The sequence below is a fragment of the Gastrolobium bilobum genome, unplaced genomic scaffold (genome assembly GCF_033153095.1).
Source record: "Gastrolobium bilobum isolate Gb01-03AN ecotype WA unplaced genomic scaffold, APGP_CSIRO_Gbil_v1 utg762, whole genome shotgun sequence".
Lineage (NCBI taxonomy): Eukaryota > Viridiplantae > Streptophyta > Magnoliopsida > Fabales > Fabaceae > Gastrolobium > Gastrolobium bilobum.
In genome coordinates this window covers 588,302-606,397 of record NW_026899802.1, presented here as the reverse complement: position 1 = coordinate 606,397, position 18,096 = coordinate 588,302, and the positions used below count along the sequence as shown (strand labels likewise).

Here is an 18,096-nt window from a genome sequence, read left to right as displayed (position 1 = left end):
TGACATTTTCAGTTAATGACAACTAGTGAGTTACATGGTTTTGGGCTTTGGGCTCAAGTTTATACACAAGAGCAAGTGGAGATTGTTGAGTTTTGCTCTTTTACTAAAGTCCAATTAGGCCTAGTGTGTAAGAACTAGAGCTCATTCAACTTAGGCTAGGGTTTCTTGGAACCCATATATATTCTACACTTATAGTCATCAGCTTTGAAGGTCTTCACTTGGTGATTGCAGAGGCTGAAGTAAGGTCATCTCCACGATAGTGAAAGAGTGCCCACACGCCAGCCCTATTCCCCCTTGAGTGATAGTCTGGAAAATCTACTACTAGCCAGCCCCAAGAAGATTGTTCGTGCAAAGGAGAGCAGTTCGTGAAAAGAAATTAAACACAAGAAGATACTGCACAGATCTACGCAACAAAAGGTAAATTAGTAAAATGATGATGATCTGTTTGCATCCCAAACCGCAATGGTCTAAAACACTTTCGCGGATTAATAATTCCTACACTATTGTGAGCGATTGCAGCTGCATTAGTGATTTTGGGGTTTGAACTCTTGGATTAATTTTGTGAATTTTATTAGAATGTGACTTGAGTTATTTAAATTTGGTAATGTTTTGGAATTGTCTTGAATTTTGTTATCTTTTATATTTCCTATCTTTTCATGAATGAAATTATGATTTTAATGTTACTGTATATATATATATGATTAAAATTAGGAAGATAGGATTTTATAATCCATCAAGATCTCACGATTTTACGATCTTTTATTCCTTTCCAATCTTAGCAAAAATCTAGATTCTGACAAGTGACAGCCATGGACTACACAAAGATCACTTTCAATCCAATATTAGTCATAAAAAATGGGACATTATATAATTAAACCGATTTCAATCCCAAATCAATCCCGTCAAAAGACATTACTCAACTCACTGAACTGTAGCCATCAGCCACAGCAGTTCGGTGGCACCCAACCGTCCAAGACTAACACGTATATTTGCAGATTGCATGTGGACATCTACCAGTCCATGAACTATAGCATGTTCATAAAACCGAACTTTCGAATTTTATTCTGATTTTCAAACTACATCACGGAGGAGGAAGCCCATTTCATATTTCAGAATTCACAACCCACAGGGCAAGGAATATTCTGACATAGACATGAACCAAAACCAAATTTTTGAATTCCAAAACATGACAACAGAAGAAATTCCTCCCCCGCTCCCTTTTCTTACACAAAATAACAATTTGTAAAGCCCGGTTCTACTAATCTCCACCCTCAATCTAACAAAAGACATATATTTTACCATCGGCAGATATATCTCTAAAAGAAATTTGGTAGTTCCAAAGAGTCCACATGCAACGCATTCAGAAACTGTCTAGGATGCTTCTGTCTCTCAGTCAGATTTATAATCCTGCATCTTGTATGATCCTCCGTTCTGCTCAACACCATTTGTCAACTCTTCCTTCAACTAAATCAATTCACAAAACAACAAATAGGTGGAAAAACAAAAAAAAGTCAATCGTTGCATTTTATAAACCTAAATAAATCATGTCCAAAACAAAAATAATAAAGAATTAGAAGAAAATAAGATGTTCTTAAGGAAACTGAATACACAACATACAATCACATTTCTAAATGGCAAAGCTTTATAAATTTACCTTACGAAGTACTTTCTTCTGATACCTATAACCCTGTGACATAAAACAGTAGAATTATTGAAAATCAATTTGAAATGTGGAAATAACTACGCAGTTATTTATATAGCAAAAGAATTCTGGAATCATGATATAACCTTGTCAGTTCCATAGATGTAATCACAGTATGTGAAAACTGAAGCGAAGTTGCTTTGGCTTTGTTCACCAACATAATGATGATAATCATGATAATCAGCGCCACCATAGAATGGAATATATTTTGTGGGACTCCAGGGGAAGTCATACCTGACATGATAAGGAAAGCAATACACTATAAAGGCCTGGTGCCAAAATTGCAAAGCAGAAACAGAGAAGAATGATGAGTAAACTTCTCATAAAAGAAGTGGGTGGGGGTTGGATTATGCTGATGTTTATCAATATTGAAAAAGAGTCACCACAGGTAAATTCCTACAGGCAAGACCAGCAAAATTTAGAAATACAAGTTGCAAGCACCACGAGGATATCCCATCTCAGCAAAACTAATCATCATCCAGATATAATTGCGCCTTTCTATAAACAAAACCTATACAGCATCAAAATTGATTCTATAACAATTAACTGCAGAAGTGATTTATAGAAATCAATTTAACTCTCAGTTTCACATTGATCTGCTCTATGACTCTATATTTTGAGACAGCAAACACCAGAAAGATTTATTTCTTGGCATAGTAAAAAATCTAGCCAAGGTTTGTACCAGACAAATTACAATTTGACTTCTGGTTGCCAGATTGATCACAACATACAAATTATTCCGCACAACAGTAACCTTCAAGAAAACTATGTTTCCTGCTAAACTACCAAGGTCCCACAAATTCATGGGCAGCTATCTTCTTCGGCACTAAACTTATCTGAGATTAATTTAGATTATTCACACCCCAGAACTTCCCTAGATTAGACTTATACAGAAATATGAAATTCCGACTCATGTGACAAACCACGGCCTGAAAGAATCACTAACGAAATTTCACACCTAGAAGCGCATTTACTCCGAAATTTAGACAAAAATGGAATTGTGATCCTGGGATCTCTAATTTAATAATTTCACATTGTTAAGATCAACCTGTGAAGATCTTTATTAACTGTCCTTTAGCAACATCGAGCTAAAATGCAGCATAAATAAATGTTGTGAAGCTGGACAGAACAGATGCAAGAGTAAAAAAAGTAAACCATTGAAAGACAAAAAATTATTCTCAAACTTCCACGACATCACCATTAGCTAAAAGATTTCAAAACTCGTAAACCCTTTCATCAGCAGAAAATTTTACCATCTTACAAGAAGGATTTTAATCATCATACTAAGAACACAAATCACAATAAGGTTAAAAAAAAGAAGAAAAAGGTGTTAAACAGATCCTAGTCGCCGTCAAAGAAAAAGTAAGCCATTAATAGAGAGATATATGAAATCCAAAGTACTTTACAAAAGGGTTGCTGAAGATAAGATGGAAAATGACAAGAAGCATTACCCGCTGTGCGTGTCAATGGCCTCAATTTGGCGCAATGCTATCCACAACCAAAACGTAATCATGTGACCAGGGCACATAGCGGGGCCAAGAAAAGACGGAATCCCAAGGATCAAGATCTCCGCCCAGTGAGCATAGGGCGCCGCAAACCCTATCGGAGCCTGGTATTCATGGTGGACGCGATGAATCTTGTCGTAACCCCACTTGTTGTGAAGAAACCTGTGGATCCAGTAATTGGTGTAATCTTCGACCACGAAATACACCAACAATTGGAAAAGGATCTCCCAACCCGACGGCAATGGCAACCCCGTCCTGACCCCAATCATCTGATAAAACCAACCAAGACCATCAATAACTGAAACTGTAACTGAATTTGTAACTGAATCTGAAACTAACCTTCAAAGAAGGGTAGGAGACGAGTTGGAGGGGACCGACGACGAGGAAGAACATTCGCATGACGTCCTTGTAGCACTTGAGCATTTCCGCCAAGGATAAGCGAACCTTGGGCTGGATCTTGTACTTGTCGAAGCGAGAGAGGCGTTTTATCTCGAGGAAGACCATGGGGAGAGGGACGACGGAGAAGATGAAGAAGAGGAACAGAATGTTGTGGCAATAGAGGAAGTAGTCGGATTTGGAGGCGGAGTACTTGAACCAGAAGGTCTCCGCCACCGTCAGGTTGCGGCCGAGAACCGCCTCGGCTTCCTGCAGAGACTGATAGGGAATCATCGTCGCGGAAAACCTAGCGGTGACGCCGGCGGAGAGAGAATGAAAATAAAACAAAAATGGGACAGCAGATTTAATTCGGAGTGGATGCTGCGCTGGACTGTTTGTCTGTTACAACCAACAAATATTTGCGGGAATTTTAAAATGCCAAGCACCTCTTATTTATAGACTTTTTCATTCTCTCTCTCTCTTTTGGATTAGCATGCTCTGTTTTGATTTCTTTTCTTGGATATTAGGGAGGGATGCCTCTACATGGAGGAAAAAAGGTAATCTAATGATAAAGCCAACACATTTTTCTTTTGTTAGAAAAAAAATCTAGATTATTATTACTAGAAAAGAAAATCTACAGTATTAGGATTATTCATGTTTAAATTTTTATCTTAGATAATGTTTTCAATCGTGAATATTAATCCGGAGATAAAGTTATTTTTAGTTATCCCAAACAACTTGTTTTGAGATTGAATTTTATTTTTTTTAATGGTAAAGATTAATATAGGGTCGAGATAAATTAAAATTATAAAAATATTTTTTCTAACTTCGAAATTACATTATTTTGAAATGAAAATAAGTTATATCCAATAACTTAGAAATATTAAACCTAAAAATGAAATAGTATCATTTATTGGGAGCATTTATTCGACTGAGTAGTGATGTATACTCAAATGCTGAATGCCAAATTCACAAAAAATTTGTCCTAACCATTCATTTCTTTTTATTTTTTCCGTAATCGACATCAAATTTTTTATTGTTATTTTAACATCATAAATTGCAGTTATTAATAAACATTTATTATTTTACCTCTTTTTCTGCAGGTTTGAGGACTTGTAATGTAATGAATTAATAATATATTGCAGTGATTAATACACTCTCCATATGTTTTAAATTAGTTGTTTTTTTAAGAAAAAGTTCTTTTTTTTAATTTTTTTTTTTTCCATTTTAGGGTGCGGCATTCCGCATTCGGCGAGGTGATTCGATAGCATCTTACTTATTTGTGTTTGACGCGGTGGCTCAGGGAAAATGGAAACTTAATACTGCAAGAAGGATTGGTTCGTAGATATCTCATATTCGGTTCACAAAAATTTAGTCCTTCTCATCATTATTATTTTTTTCAATCTCTCTTCTTTTTATTTTTTTCCCTATCCGGCATCAAATTTTATTGTTATTTAACATTATAAATAAAAAACATTTTTTTTTTTTTTATGTTAACTCTAATTACCTTTTTGAGATGACTCTCCAAGTATCTCCATAAATTTTAGTTCTTTGAACCGGTTACAGGACTAATCTTGAATACGGGATGAGTTCAAAATTAAGATTTTAACTTCTTCTCAAAAGCAGTGTTTTAAAACCCCACCCCACCCCCCGGGTTGACTCGGGTCAACCCTGACCCCTCTCCTATGAGGGTTGGGGTCACAACTTGGACTCTATATGTACATCAACCCCTCCGACTCCCAAAACCCGGCCGAGTTTTAGTGACTCCCGGGTCATAGGGGTCACTGCATGTTTTTTTTTAAAAAAAAATTCCCTGAAACAATGTCATTTTATTAAAAAAAAATAAAAAAATAAAAATGCTTACAAACCTAAATCTAATTGTTATCTTCTCTCCAGTGACCTAGACGTCTTCAATCTTCACCTCGTTGCCGTAAATCTTCTAGAAAAGGTAAGAATTTTTCCCATTCAAATGAAATCCTTACAGCTGTTGATGGAAAACAAAAACTCATTCTTACTTCTTTTAAATTTTTCTTCCTTTGTCAGAGACCTTATCAAAAGAGGCAGAACTGGGTCACCGTAGTGACCCCATTAGAATATGAGTTTTGTACTTTGGTATCTTGATACTTTAATTTGGTTGTGTAATATTGACTTGTGGTTGTAATTGATGAATTATGTTAAGTATATTTTAAATCTTTGATAATTGGTGATTTGTTTTTTAATATTTTCATATAGGATATATATATATATATATATATATATATATATATATATATATATATATTTATTTATTTAATATATAAAATCGGGTCAGCGTAGTGACCCCGTGACCCCCCGGTTGAACCCGTGACCCCATAACCCCTGACCTTGGCCGGGTCGATGACCGGGTCGGGTTTTTAAACACTGCTCAAAAGTGATATTGGTGGAAATTGAATCAAAAGTCCTTCTGTCACCTACTCAGCTCTTATGCATCAACTAATTTATTACTAAAACATTTATTGTTTTACATATTTTTCTACCGGCTTGTGGTCGAGTATATGTAATAAATTAATAATATATTGTAGTGACTCATAGACCCTATATTTGTTTTAAATAATTTATTTTTGTAGAATTTTATTTCCATTCTAGGGCGTGCCATTTGGTGAGGTGATCCCGTATCACACGTTACTTATTTGTGCTAAGCATGCAAAAAGTATCGCATATGATCGCTGACGTAGTGTCTCGGCGAAAATGGAAACCTAATATTGCAAGAAGTACTGGTCCGCTGATATTTTATCTCTTGTTTTTTGATGACCTACTCCTTTTCGCAGAAGCTTCAATGGGGAAAATAGATATAATGAAATATCCTCTGATCTTTACTATCATCTTTGTCAAAGAGTTCTAGAAACCATGGTTCATGCGCTTCGCGACTGCTCGGAGGAAGCGAAGAAAATTTGGATTGAATGGATTGGCTCGTTAGCTCATTGCAAAGCTTTTTTTTAAGCTAGTGAAGAAGACTGGGTGAGCATAAATCTAATGAGACACATGGTAAAAGAGAATTGAAGATTGGAGAGACAAGTTTTTCATCACCTATTAGAGTCTTTGGAGTTAGCACAACAATCGATTGCATAAGCAACATTAGCTATCCTACGTTACCCTCAGTAAGCATATCTAATTATGTACGTAGAAACTTTGGCTTTCTAAACAATATTCAGCTATTCTAAACAAACAATTTTTGTAGTAAGAAATAACATACACCCGCGAATTACAAATCCACCCATCTTTAGCACGGGTCACTAACAACTGATATTAAATTATGGGAAAAAGCATTTGAGTTTATATTATTAAATAATTCTCACTAATTAAAGAGTATCTCTATTTAACTCATACAACTAATTTACTTTTATACTTTTTTATTTTCATGTTTATTATTTTCAAATTTAGAAAGATTTTTTCCCTAGCTGTTTTGTGTTTATTGTATCAAAAGATTATTATTTTTTCACTTTCATCCCTCCTATTATTTCCCCATTTTTTTATCCCGGACAAATGATTCTAATGCGTAATGCATTTGTCCTGACGCAATGCATTAGCATAGATAGTTCAAGTTGTAATAGTAATAAAAAAAATAAAAAATATTAATTGACTCGCTTTAATTAGTAGAAGAAGTTAAAGAATCCAAATCATTCAAAATATTACAAAAAAGCATGTTACTGAGAAAAATAATCAAAACTTGTAAATTAGAATTATAAAAATATCATTATTTAGATTTTATAAAAGTATGAATCAAATCAAAACGAATGCACCTAATTGAAGGGATTAATTATTTACAATAAATTAATTAATTTTTCTAAAAAACCTATATTGTGAAGCTGACAACAAAATTTGAGTTGCTATATTTATAGGTATGGACATTAATCATATTGAAGATTGTAACTGTATATTCATGGAGCTGGTGGGAGAATGGGAATATGTTACTATTTAAATTATTATTTAATATTAATCATTCTTTTTTTTTCTAAGATAAAACTAACCTTTTCGAAGAGGTAGATCATATTAGGTAGATAAATCTCTTCCAATAAAATATTTTCTATACACACGCAACATATTAATCATTCTTTACTTGTGGGTTGTTTACATGATTTCCCAAAATTATTTTCTAACGGAATGTTATGAGTAATTCAAAGATGACGTTTGCCACTTGTATGAAACTATGATGACCCTCTTGTCGCTTATTGATACTCTCTGTTCTTACGGTAACAATGCAATGACTTTTTTTAGGAAAAAAACAAAACAAAAATTGTAATGCCACAACTTAATGAGAACTCTGATTTCAGCAGTACTATTTATTAAATTCTAAAAGATGGGCATGAAAAACTAATTTCTCAAGTTGGGTCGCGTTTAAGAGAAACCTTTTTATAGATATCACAACCTACCCCTTATCCCATCAACTTTGGATGATTTTAGCACAATGTTCTCAAATTGATGGAAAAGGTCTACCCGCGTCTATCCATAAAATTCCCATTCTTCGTTAGAATGCATTTTTTTTTTTCCTTTTTTTTCTTCCTGTAACTGTTACATATCAGCTCGGTAACCATATTATTTAACTACAAATTACTGAAAAAGAAGAAGCTAGCAACATATTCATTTTTACAACTAAATCAATATTTTTTTATTAAATACCGGCAACCACCTTCTAATTTGATTTTAGACCTGTGTCTCTCCATTCTTCCAAGAAATTGTGACTTTCACGGATGGAGTTTACTATCCAGGTTAAATCCTATGATTTAGCTATTATATATAAATAAATACTCGAGAAAATGACAATTGAGTATTTATTAGCTCTCAAAAGATCCTTGTCAAATCGTCAAAATATGGCCAATCAAGGAAATTATTTGGAAAATTTGTTGAAACTATTTCAACTTAAAAATTTAAATTATTAAGTGAAAGTCTCGTTAATAATTTTATATTATATTTTTCAGGAATATATTTTTGTAGTTATTGCAGATAAGTTATCTGCATTTACTTCTAAATTAACGTCGTTTTGGAATTGAAAAATTAAAAAATTATAATTATAAAAATTAAAATAACTCTGAAATAAATTAAAATTACAAAAACATCATGATTTTTGCCCCAAAACGACGTCGTATTAGACTTACTGTATTAACTGCAAAAAAAATAAACCCTATATTTTTTTAACATCTTCTCACACAATAGCCTATTTAATTACATAAGCTCTGATTCCAAATAAAAAATTATTTCAATTCAAAATCTCAAAAATTAGATAAAAATCACGTTAATAATTTTATATTATAATATTTCTGTAACGGAAGTCGTACCAATTCATACACAAATTTAATGTGAAGGTCGAGGCTGTTTTAAAGGCCATCTAAAATTGCTTGTTTTTCGAGATTATAAGTTCTATCCATTATATTCTGATCGTCAACTCATACTTGATCTATTTTGTTTTGTTTAATGGTAAGTTGGCAATGGACTTGCTTAATTAAAATTTTTATTGAAGAACAATTGTTTGATATATTAGACATTCTACTCATTAATTTTTTTAAAATTATTTATAAAAACTAATGAATTAAGCGAACCAATTCTCCTAAAATAAAAATAAGTAAACGAATAATTAGATAAATTAGCATGTTTAACGCGTCTACTTAAGCCTAATGTCTCGTCTAACAAAAAAAAATCAACTTGACCCAATGCTGCAACTTAAAGCCTAATGACGCGTCGAACAGAAAAGATTAAACCTGATCTAATGAGTTAGCTCAGCCAACTCACAAATTATATAGGATACTTCAAATAACCTAATTCTTGAAAATGATTTATACCATGTATCTCAATTCGTCCTTTTCTACGAGTTAACTCATCAAATTTGACCTATATTATGATAGGTCTTAGAGGAATTAGAAGCTATATTACTATGTTAATTCTTGCATATAGAAACGTTCAGCCGTGAAATCTTATTGTGTTTTATGTAAGGGATTTACTAATCTTATGTTACATGAGATAGTAAATTTATGTGGGTGATACAAATATGTGGGGTTCACAATTTAAAAAGAAAATAAAAAAATTAGCACAAAATTTAATGGGTGTATAACATGAGATATGTATCTTATGTAGCATGAGACTATCATTTCCCTTTATGTACAAGTGTCAAAACGGTAACACAAATTTGACACGATATGAATGTACATAACATGAATATGATACAAATTTTTATTCATGTTAGAATCTTTGACACAAACACGATCCGTAAATTTTGCATATTGATATGATATGATACGAATGACAGTAAACCATGAGTCAAAATGGCAATTGATCAAAAAAATTAAAAAAATGGGTTGAAATAAAAAAAAAATAAAAAAGGTTCAAATTCGTGTTGACATAACATGCTACACGACACAAATTTTTCGTTTGTCATATTTTTCCAACACAAACACGATATTAATAATTTTTGCAAGTTAACACAAACACAAATTTTTGTGTCATTTCATGAGTTAGATGTTTTGACACCCCCAATTTTATGGCCTTTCAATTAATATTGCCCATTGGCAATATACTTTTCTTTCCTTAAGTTTTTATTAAATATAAATTTAAATATACTAAAAATATTTAATATATTTAATTAAAGAAGAAATGAATATGTTATACATAATCTAATTTTATTATAAAACTGATTTCTTTTTAAAGAAATGAGCTTATCACGTGTTTAACATTTTTAGTTCAAAATTTATTTTTATTTTATATTCTTCATTTTCTATTTTTAATTACATTTTATGGATAAATTTGTATTTTAATTATTTCAACTCATTTTAATATATAATTTAATAACTAAAATTATTAAAATATTTAATATTAATTTTTTTTTCAAAAATAAGATTATTATTTTTTGAAATTTTCAATAAATTTAATAATTTTAAGTGAGAGAGATTATACTTACTACTGAAAAGTTTTACAACTCTTGCTACTAAATTAATTATCATTGTTTTCTGTCAATCTAACAATTATAATTTATTAGGTACATTTATTAATTAATTATTTTTTAATAAATTATAACCATTAAATTAATAAAAATTAACGATAATTAATTTAATAATAAAAATTAATAAAAAAATTTAAATAATAAATATATTCACCCTCGTTAAAATATCTTTAAAATATAACCCTAAACTCACTAAAACAACGGCGCAGCAGGTAAAAGCTCACACCAGGTGAGGTCACCCTACCCTACTCCCCAGGGCTCCATCCTCCCAATTCAAAAAGTACAATCTTTGCGCATCTTTTTTGACTCTTACCTCTTTCCAATCAATTATACGACGTAGGATAGCAAAGATAAGACTAAAAAGCTGGTCATCCTTTGAAAAGTTGAAAACAAGTGTCGACGTGTCCATTATATATTTTTGGCTCGTTGTTACACCTAAAGATTGGTTTTTTTACCACCGTAGCCCTTTATTAATAATTATTTATCAAATTGCCTTCGGTTGGAAACTATTACGAAAAATTAACCCTCCAAACAAACATAACATCAATCTGCCCCTGTTTGACCGTTGACCATGAAGCATACCTGGGTACCCCACTCCATACCCGAGTATATTTTAAAAAAATCAACCATACCCAGGTATGTAGTGGGGTACTCGGGTATTGTTCTTCGATCTGCAAATTTTTTGAATTATTTACCCGGGTAGGTAGTGGGGTACCCGTGTAGATTTCGCGCGCCAAGGATGATGACAAAGTCTTGAGATGATCGATCAAACGTGCTCCCAGAATGGACGAAATCGCACTTCAGCAGCTCTTTACCCGGGTACCCTTAGCGGGTTTTCCAAATGGGGGCTGCTGGGGCTTTTAAAAAACCCTATTTGCGAAATCTACCCGGGTACCCCACTACCTATTTGGGTAAATAATTCAAAAAATTTGCAGATCGAAGAACAATACCCGGGTACCCCACTACATACTCGGGTATGGTTGATTTTTTAAAAATATACCCGGGTATGGAGTGGGGTACCCCGGGTATGCTTCGTGATCAACGGTCAAACAGGGGCAGATTGGTGTTATGTTTCTTTGGAGGGTTAATTTTTCGTAATAGTTTCTATCCGAGGGCAATTTGATAAATAATTATTAATAAAGGGCTACCGTGGTCAAAAAGCCCCTAAAGATTACTTTTGAAAATCTGTTAATTAGAACACAAATCTAATGATCTTTGTCATGGAAAACGAGGTATCTAGTCCTTTGGAGAGCATGACTTAGTATTCATGATTACCTTGGCATCTTTGGTTTTGCAACCCTCTCGTTTAATCATTTGTTCCCTTCACGCTGTTAGTTACTGTCGTTCTGATCTACTTATTCACATAGCCTTTCAATTGATCATGTCTTTGATTGTTCAATTGACAGATCTCTCTCTCCTCGTTATACTTGGACTCTTACGTACGTACCCCATCATATGTTATGCCGTATATGTTGCAATACTTAGCCAAATAAATTCACAGTTATTATTTCTCAATCATATTTGCATCACCAACTATTTTTATCCTTCTCTCACTTACTGGCCTGACTCAATATTGATTATATGTGGCAGTGATAATTAATTGAAGTACCTAATTAAAATACTCCTACCCCTTCTTTCCTACCAAGTTTTGCTTTTCTTCTGTTTTCCATATTCTTCTTTATTTGATTATTGGAAAAAATTACTCTTATGCTATATGTGATAATTTTATCTCCTACACATCATTCGATAACTGTACGTGTCACCTATTTTTTTTTCAGGTAGTAAAATCCATAAATTTATCTCTATAATATGAGATAACTTATCTCCTTTAACATGAAATTAATAAAATCCTTCATTATTATTATCAATCAATTCCCCTCCCCCTTTTATGCAACCTTTGGCAAATTCCAAAGTGAAAGCAACGTCATCTTCATCAGAAGTTCAGAACTGATCACTACAAGCCATCAATATTTAAACCCCACTTTTATTAATTACTAGACCCAGAAGTGCCATAATTATTATCTCTGATCAATTAAACACGACTGGAGTTATTATGCTCTACTCCAGCGTGAAAAAATTGGTCATATCATCACAATTATTTATTTAAAATTATAATTTTTTTCTTTTATCTCATCGTTAATGAGTGGTTATAATCAAATAATATGATTATATGATTATTTTTTTATGAGAGAATCCAAATTCACTTATTATATATAGTCAAATAAAATAGGCTCAGATATAAAAAAACCTATTTAAAAAATAAATCATAACTTTTCTTTTATATATCAAACCTATAAATCTATAGGTCAGCATACACCATATTATTTATTTTGAATAAAATAAATTATTATTTTAATATTTTAAATAATAAAGTAATATTATTTTAATTATTAAATATCTAATAGATTTAAATAGGCTAACAAACTCAGACCAAGAGTTTTGTTTTTTAAACATGGATCAGACAGACTTATAATTTAGGCCTATATAAGACTAACAGATAAGATTAACACACTATGTTAAATAACGAGAGAGAAGAGAGGAACATTTGAAATAATACTGTGTGTATTGACTGATGAAGGATGTACAATATATAAACAGACTAATGGGCTAAGCCCAAACCTAATGTAATCTGACCTAATACAAAATAAGGAAACCCTAATTACAAAATAAGGAAACCCTAATTACAATATATTTCTAACACTCCCCCTCAAGCTGGAGCGTATAGGTCATATGCACCAAGCTTGTTACATATAAACTCTATTCGAGGGCCCCTCAAAGATTTTGTAAACACATCTGCTAATTGCTCATTAAAGGGTATAAAGCTAGTTTTAATTTAATTCACCAGCAAGAACCTTTTCTCGAACAAAGTGGCAATCTATTTCTATATGCTTGATTCTTTCATGAAACACTGGATTTGATGAAATGTGTAGAACTGCTTAATTATCACAAATGAGAGTTGACTGTCCAATGTCTCCAAACTTAAGTTCTCTGAGAAGCTGTTTAAGCCAGATGAGCTCGCAAGTAGTAGTCGCCATGGAGCGGTATTCTGCTTCAGCACTTGATCTGGCAACTACGCTTTGTTCCTTACTTTTCCAGGAAATCAAGTTGCCTCCAACAAAGACACAATACCCAGAAGTAGATCTCCTATCAGTTGAACAACCAGCCCAATCAGCATCACAGTACCCAACCACTTTATCATGACCTATATATTCATATTCAAGGCCTTTCCTTGGAGATGCCTTGATATACTTAAGAATACGAATGACTGCATTCCAATGTTCTTGACATGGAGAATTGAGAAATTGACTGACAACATTAACTGCAAAGGAAATATCAGGCCGAGTGACTGTGAGGTAGTTCAATTTTCCAACCAATCTTCTATACTGCTCAGGATCTGAAAAGGGCTCCCCCGGATTTGGTAGAAGCTTGATACTTGGATCCATAGGAGTATCAACAGACTTTGAATTTAACAGAGCAGTTTCTTCAAGAATATCCAAAGCATATTTCCTCTGAGATATCACAACACCAGCTTTAGATTGGGCCACCTCGATTCCTAAAAAGTATCGAAGTTTCCCAAGATCCTTAGTCTGAAAATGATGACATAAGTGTTGTTTCAATCGAGTGATCCCATGCTGATCACTGCCTGTGATGACAATATCATCCACATAAACCACCAGATAAATAGATCCAGAAGCAGAATGATGATAAAAGAGAGAATGATCAGCTGCACTCCGAGTCATGCCAAATTGTTGAACAACACTGCTAAATTTACCAAACCAAGCTCTTGGAGATTGTTTGAGGCCATAGAGAGACTTACGAAGACAACAAATAAGACCTGACTCCCCCTGAGCAACAAATCCAGGAGGTTGCTCCATATAAATTTCTTCCTCAAGATCACCATGAAGAAAAACATTCTTGATATCCAGTTGGTAGAGAGGCCAATGGTTAACATGGCAATAAAAAAGCGAACAGTAGACATTTTCGCCACAGGAGAAAAAATATCAATAAAATTCAAGCCAAAGACCTGAGTGAAACCCTTCGCTACCAAGCGAGCTTTAAGACGATCCACTTGACCATCAGGTCCAACCTTAACAGCATAAATCCATCTGTAACCAACCATAGATTTTCCAGAAGGAAGAGGTACCAGGTCCCATGTGCCATTATGATGAAGAGCACTCATTTAATCAATCATAGCTTGTCTTCATCCCGAATGTGAAAGTGCATCACCTGTGGTCTTAGGAACAGATACAGAGGACAAAGAGGAAAGACAAGCACAATTTGATGGAGAAAGACGATGATAACTAATATTGACTATATACCTGGCCGAAGGGCGAGTATCACGAGTACCCTTACGAAGAGCAATGGGAAGGTCACTATCCGAAGGTGGGACCGAAGTCGTGGGAGGAGAAGCAGTTGAATGTGAGTCACAGAGACATCTGACGAACTATGCTCGATTTCATCAGCAGAAAAGGTGATAGAAGAAGAGTCAGAAAGATGGACGGGTAAAGACGGAAGGTAAAGAAGGTCACCTGGAAAGGACGAATGTACAGAACCAGTATCCACAGGAGTAGTAGAGGATCCAAAAAAGGGAACTGATTCAAAAAAGGAGACATCCGTCAAGATAAAGTATCGACGTTAAGTGGGAGAGTAGCAACGGTAACCCTTCTGAGACCGAGGATAACCCAGAAAAACACATTTATGAGACTTGGGAGCTAATTTATCCAAACCTGGACCAAGATGATGAACAAAACACGTAGAACCAAACACATGTGGAGTTAAAGGATATAAAGCGTGATGTGGAAATAAAATAGAGTGAGGTACCTTATGATTGAGAACAGATGATGGCATGCGATTAATGAGATAGCATGCAGTAAGTATAGAATCACCCCAGAATGTGTATGGAACATTACCATCAATTAACAAGGCACAAGTGGTTTCAACCAGATGGCGATTCTTGCGCTCGGCTACACCATTTTGTTGAGGTGTATGAGGGAAAGATGTTTGATGAAGAATGCCATGAGATGAAAAGAATGTTTAAAATTGATGAGATAAGTACTCACATGCATTATCACTACGAAAAGCACGAATAGGAATACCAAATTGAGTTTTTATTTCATTATAAAATAACTGAAAAATAAAAAACAACTCAGACCGTTTTTTCATTAAAAATAACCAAGTGCATCTGTAATAATCATCAATAAAAGTAACAAAGTACTTAAAACCCAAAGTAGAAGAATGACAACTTGGTCCCCAAACATCAGAGTGGACCACAGAAAAAGGAGAAACAACTTGACGACTAAGACGACTCGGGAACGTACTACGAGTATGTTTCCCAAACTGACAAGACTCACAATTTAAAGTAGAAAAAGATGATAAATGGGGAACCATCTTCTGAAGCTTTGCAAGACTAGGATGACCCAGACGAGCATGGATAGTAAGAGGAGAATCCACAGTGGAGCAGGCTGAAGAAGAGGGAACTAGTTGATAGAGGCCCTGAGACTCACATCCTTTGGTAATCTCCTTTCCCGAACTCCGATCCTGAAAGATGACAGAGCTTTTAGTAAAAGAAACAACACGGTCAATGGATATGGTCAACCGACTAACAGAAATTAAACTAAAAGGAGAATCGGGAACATATAGAACATGATCCAGAGATAAATTAGGTGAAAGAAGAACCGTGCCAATCCTCCTTTATTGGACCAGAGACCCATTGGCCATAGTAATAGTAGGAAAAGAACCAGTAGTACAAAGGGAAGTGAATAAGGACTTATTACCAGAAATGTGATCAAAAGTCCCAGAATCTAGAGTCCAAGGGCCAATAGAGTGCAACTGAGATATGCCACCAAAAGATTTACCAGAATTACTAGTGGGAGCAATGGATGCAGTAGGACCTGATGTTTGCTTCTCAGACCACCAAGTCACAAATTCGTTCAGAACAGCAGTTGGAGGTTGTGCACTGGAAGGTAACTCTGGAGCAGAGGTACTAGAGAAAGCCTGAGCAACATGAGCATTTCTAGAAGGTGGAGGTGGCCTTCCATGAAGCTTCCAACAACGGTCAACAGTATGATTGGTCTGATGACAATGAGTGCATAACAGCTTTCCTTTAGAGAATCGACGTCCACATCCATACCCTTGAGCAGCAAAAGCAGAAGAGTCAACAGAATCCACTGGGGTTATAGGCATCATAGGAGGTGCTGATGACGTAGAGGGCTTAGAGGGAATTCTAAGAAAGGTAGACATCACAGAATCCAGTGTAGGAACTGTAGCAGATCACAAAATTTGATCCCGATTGGCAGACAAATGGTCAGGCAAATCATATAAAATGAACAGCATAAACAGCGTATTACGCTGTTCCTGTTCCTTAGTAACATCACCAGTGAGAGGCAGAAGTTCATTAAGATCATGAAGTAGACTCTGAGCTTTCCCCAAATATTCAATCATAGGGCAATTGAAGTCCCGAGGAGCAAAGGTAGTCATCAATTTCTGACACATACCATAGAGTCTCTGGGTATCATTGGTGTACAGTGCTTTTGCCTGACTCCAAATAGCTTCACAAGTAACAGCAGGTCGAAAAATCTGCTTGATAGACAGATGAAGAGTAGCTTTAATGAGACTACACAACTGAGCATCAATCATCTTCCACCGTGTGCGCTCCTTTTCCGCCACAGATTCAGCCTTAGTGGTGAGATGGGATGTATAATTCTGCCATCCAACCAAAGTCGCAGATCGGAAGACCAAGTATCATAGTTGGACCCATCCAATTTATCCACACTCAACGGAACAAGGATATAATTGGAAAAAATAGTAGACTCTGACTTTTGTCCAGCCGGAGTCCTAGAACCAGGAACATTGGAGACAGGAGGGTCCATAATAAAAAAGAAATGGTCCATAATCAAAAAGAAATCAGAAAGAACAGATCACAGAACTAACCGGTAGAAGAAGGATCTGTGCGTCAATGCAAAAAGATGTCAAAATAGAAAAACAAGACCGGATCCAGAATCGTCTCAGCAAGGCGAAAAAATCGCAACCAGTCGCGGCCGGAACGGAGGCTCCACGCGCCTCCACGCACCGCCTGTTGGAGGAGGGTGCTGAAACTTGCACGCGCACGTGAGAGCGCGTGGGTGGTCTTCTGAGGGAGCAGCCGGTGCCGGTGTGACCGCCTTGTCAAGACGATCACGGCGGTAGGCTGCGTGCCTGTAAATTCCACGGGACGGTGGTGGTTGACTGTACAGAAGCGTGAAGCGGAAGAAAATCGTTCGGAAACTGACAACGAGACAATTTCGGAAATTTTTTTTTTGTAAAATACAATAAACAGTGTGTTCATCGAAAAAAAAAATTCAAACGTTCCTTAGGCTCTTGATACCATGTTAAATAACGAGAGAGAAGAGATGAACATTTGAAATAATACTGTGTGTATTGACTGATGAAAGCTGTACAACATATAAACAAACTAATGGGCTAAGCTCAAACCTAATATAATCTGACCTAATACAAAATAAGGAAACCCTAATTACAATATATTTCTAACACACTATATCATAACTAAA

The 18,096-nt window shown here is 34.8% G+C and overlaps 1 protein-coding gene across 1 annotated transcript; it reads right to left on the bottom strand.

Annotated features, from left to right (window-relative positions):
• Positions 1-1,130: 1,130 nt before the first annotated feature.
• On the bottom strand, positions 1,131-4,000 carry LOC133293685 (methylsterol monooxygenase 1-1-like). Its single transcript, XM_061492290.1, has 5 exons — positions 3,547-4,000; positions 3,154-3,476; positions 1,789-1,936; positions 1,655-1,687; positions 1,131-1,464 (listed from the first exon to the last, which is right to left on the bottom strand). Exons 1-5 carry the CDS (start codon positions 3,874-3,876, stop codon positions 1,390-1,392), a joined length of 909 nt encoding a protein of 302 aa, XP_061348274.1. The 5' UTR covers positions 3,877-4,000; the 3' UTR covers positions 1,131-1,389.
• Positions 4,001-18,096: the final 14,096 nt, after the last annotated feature.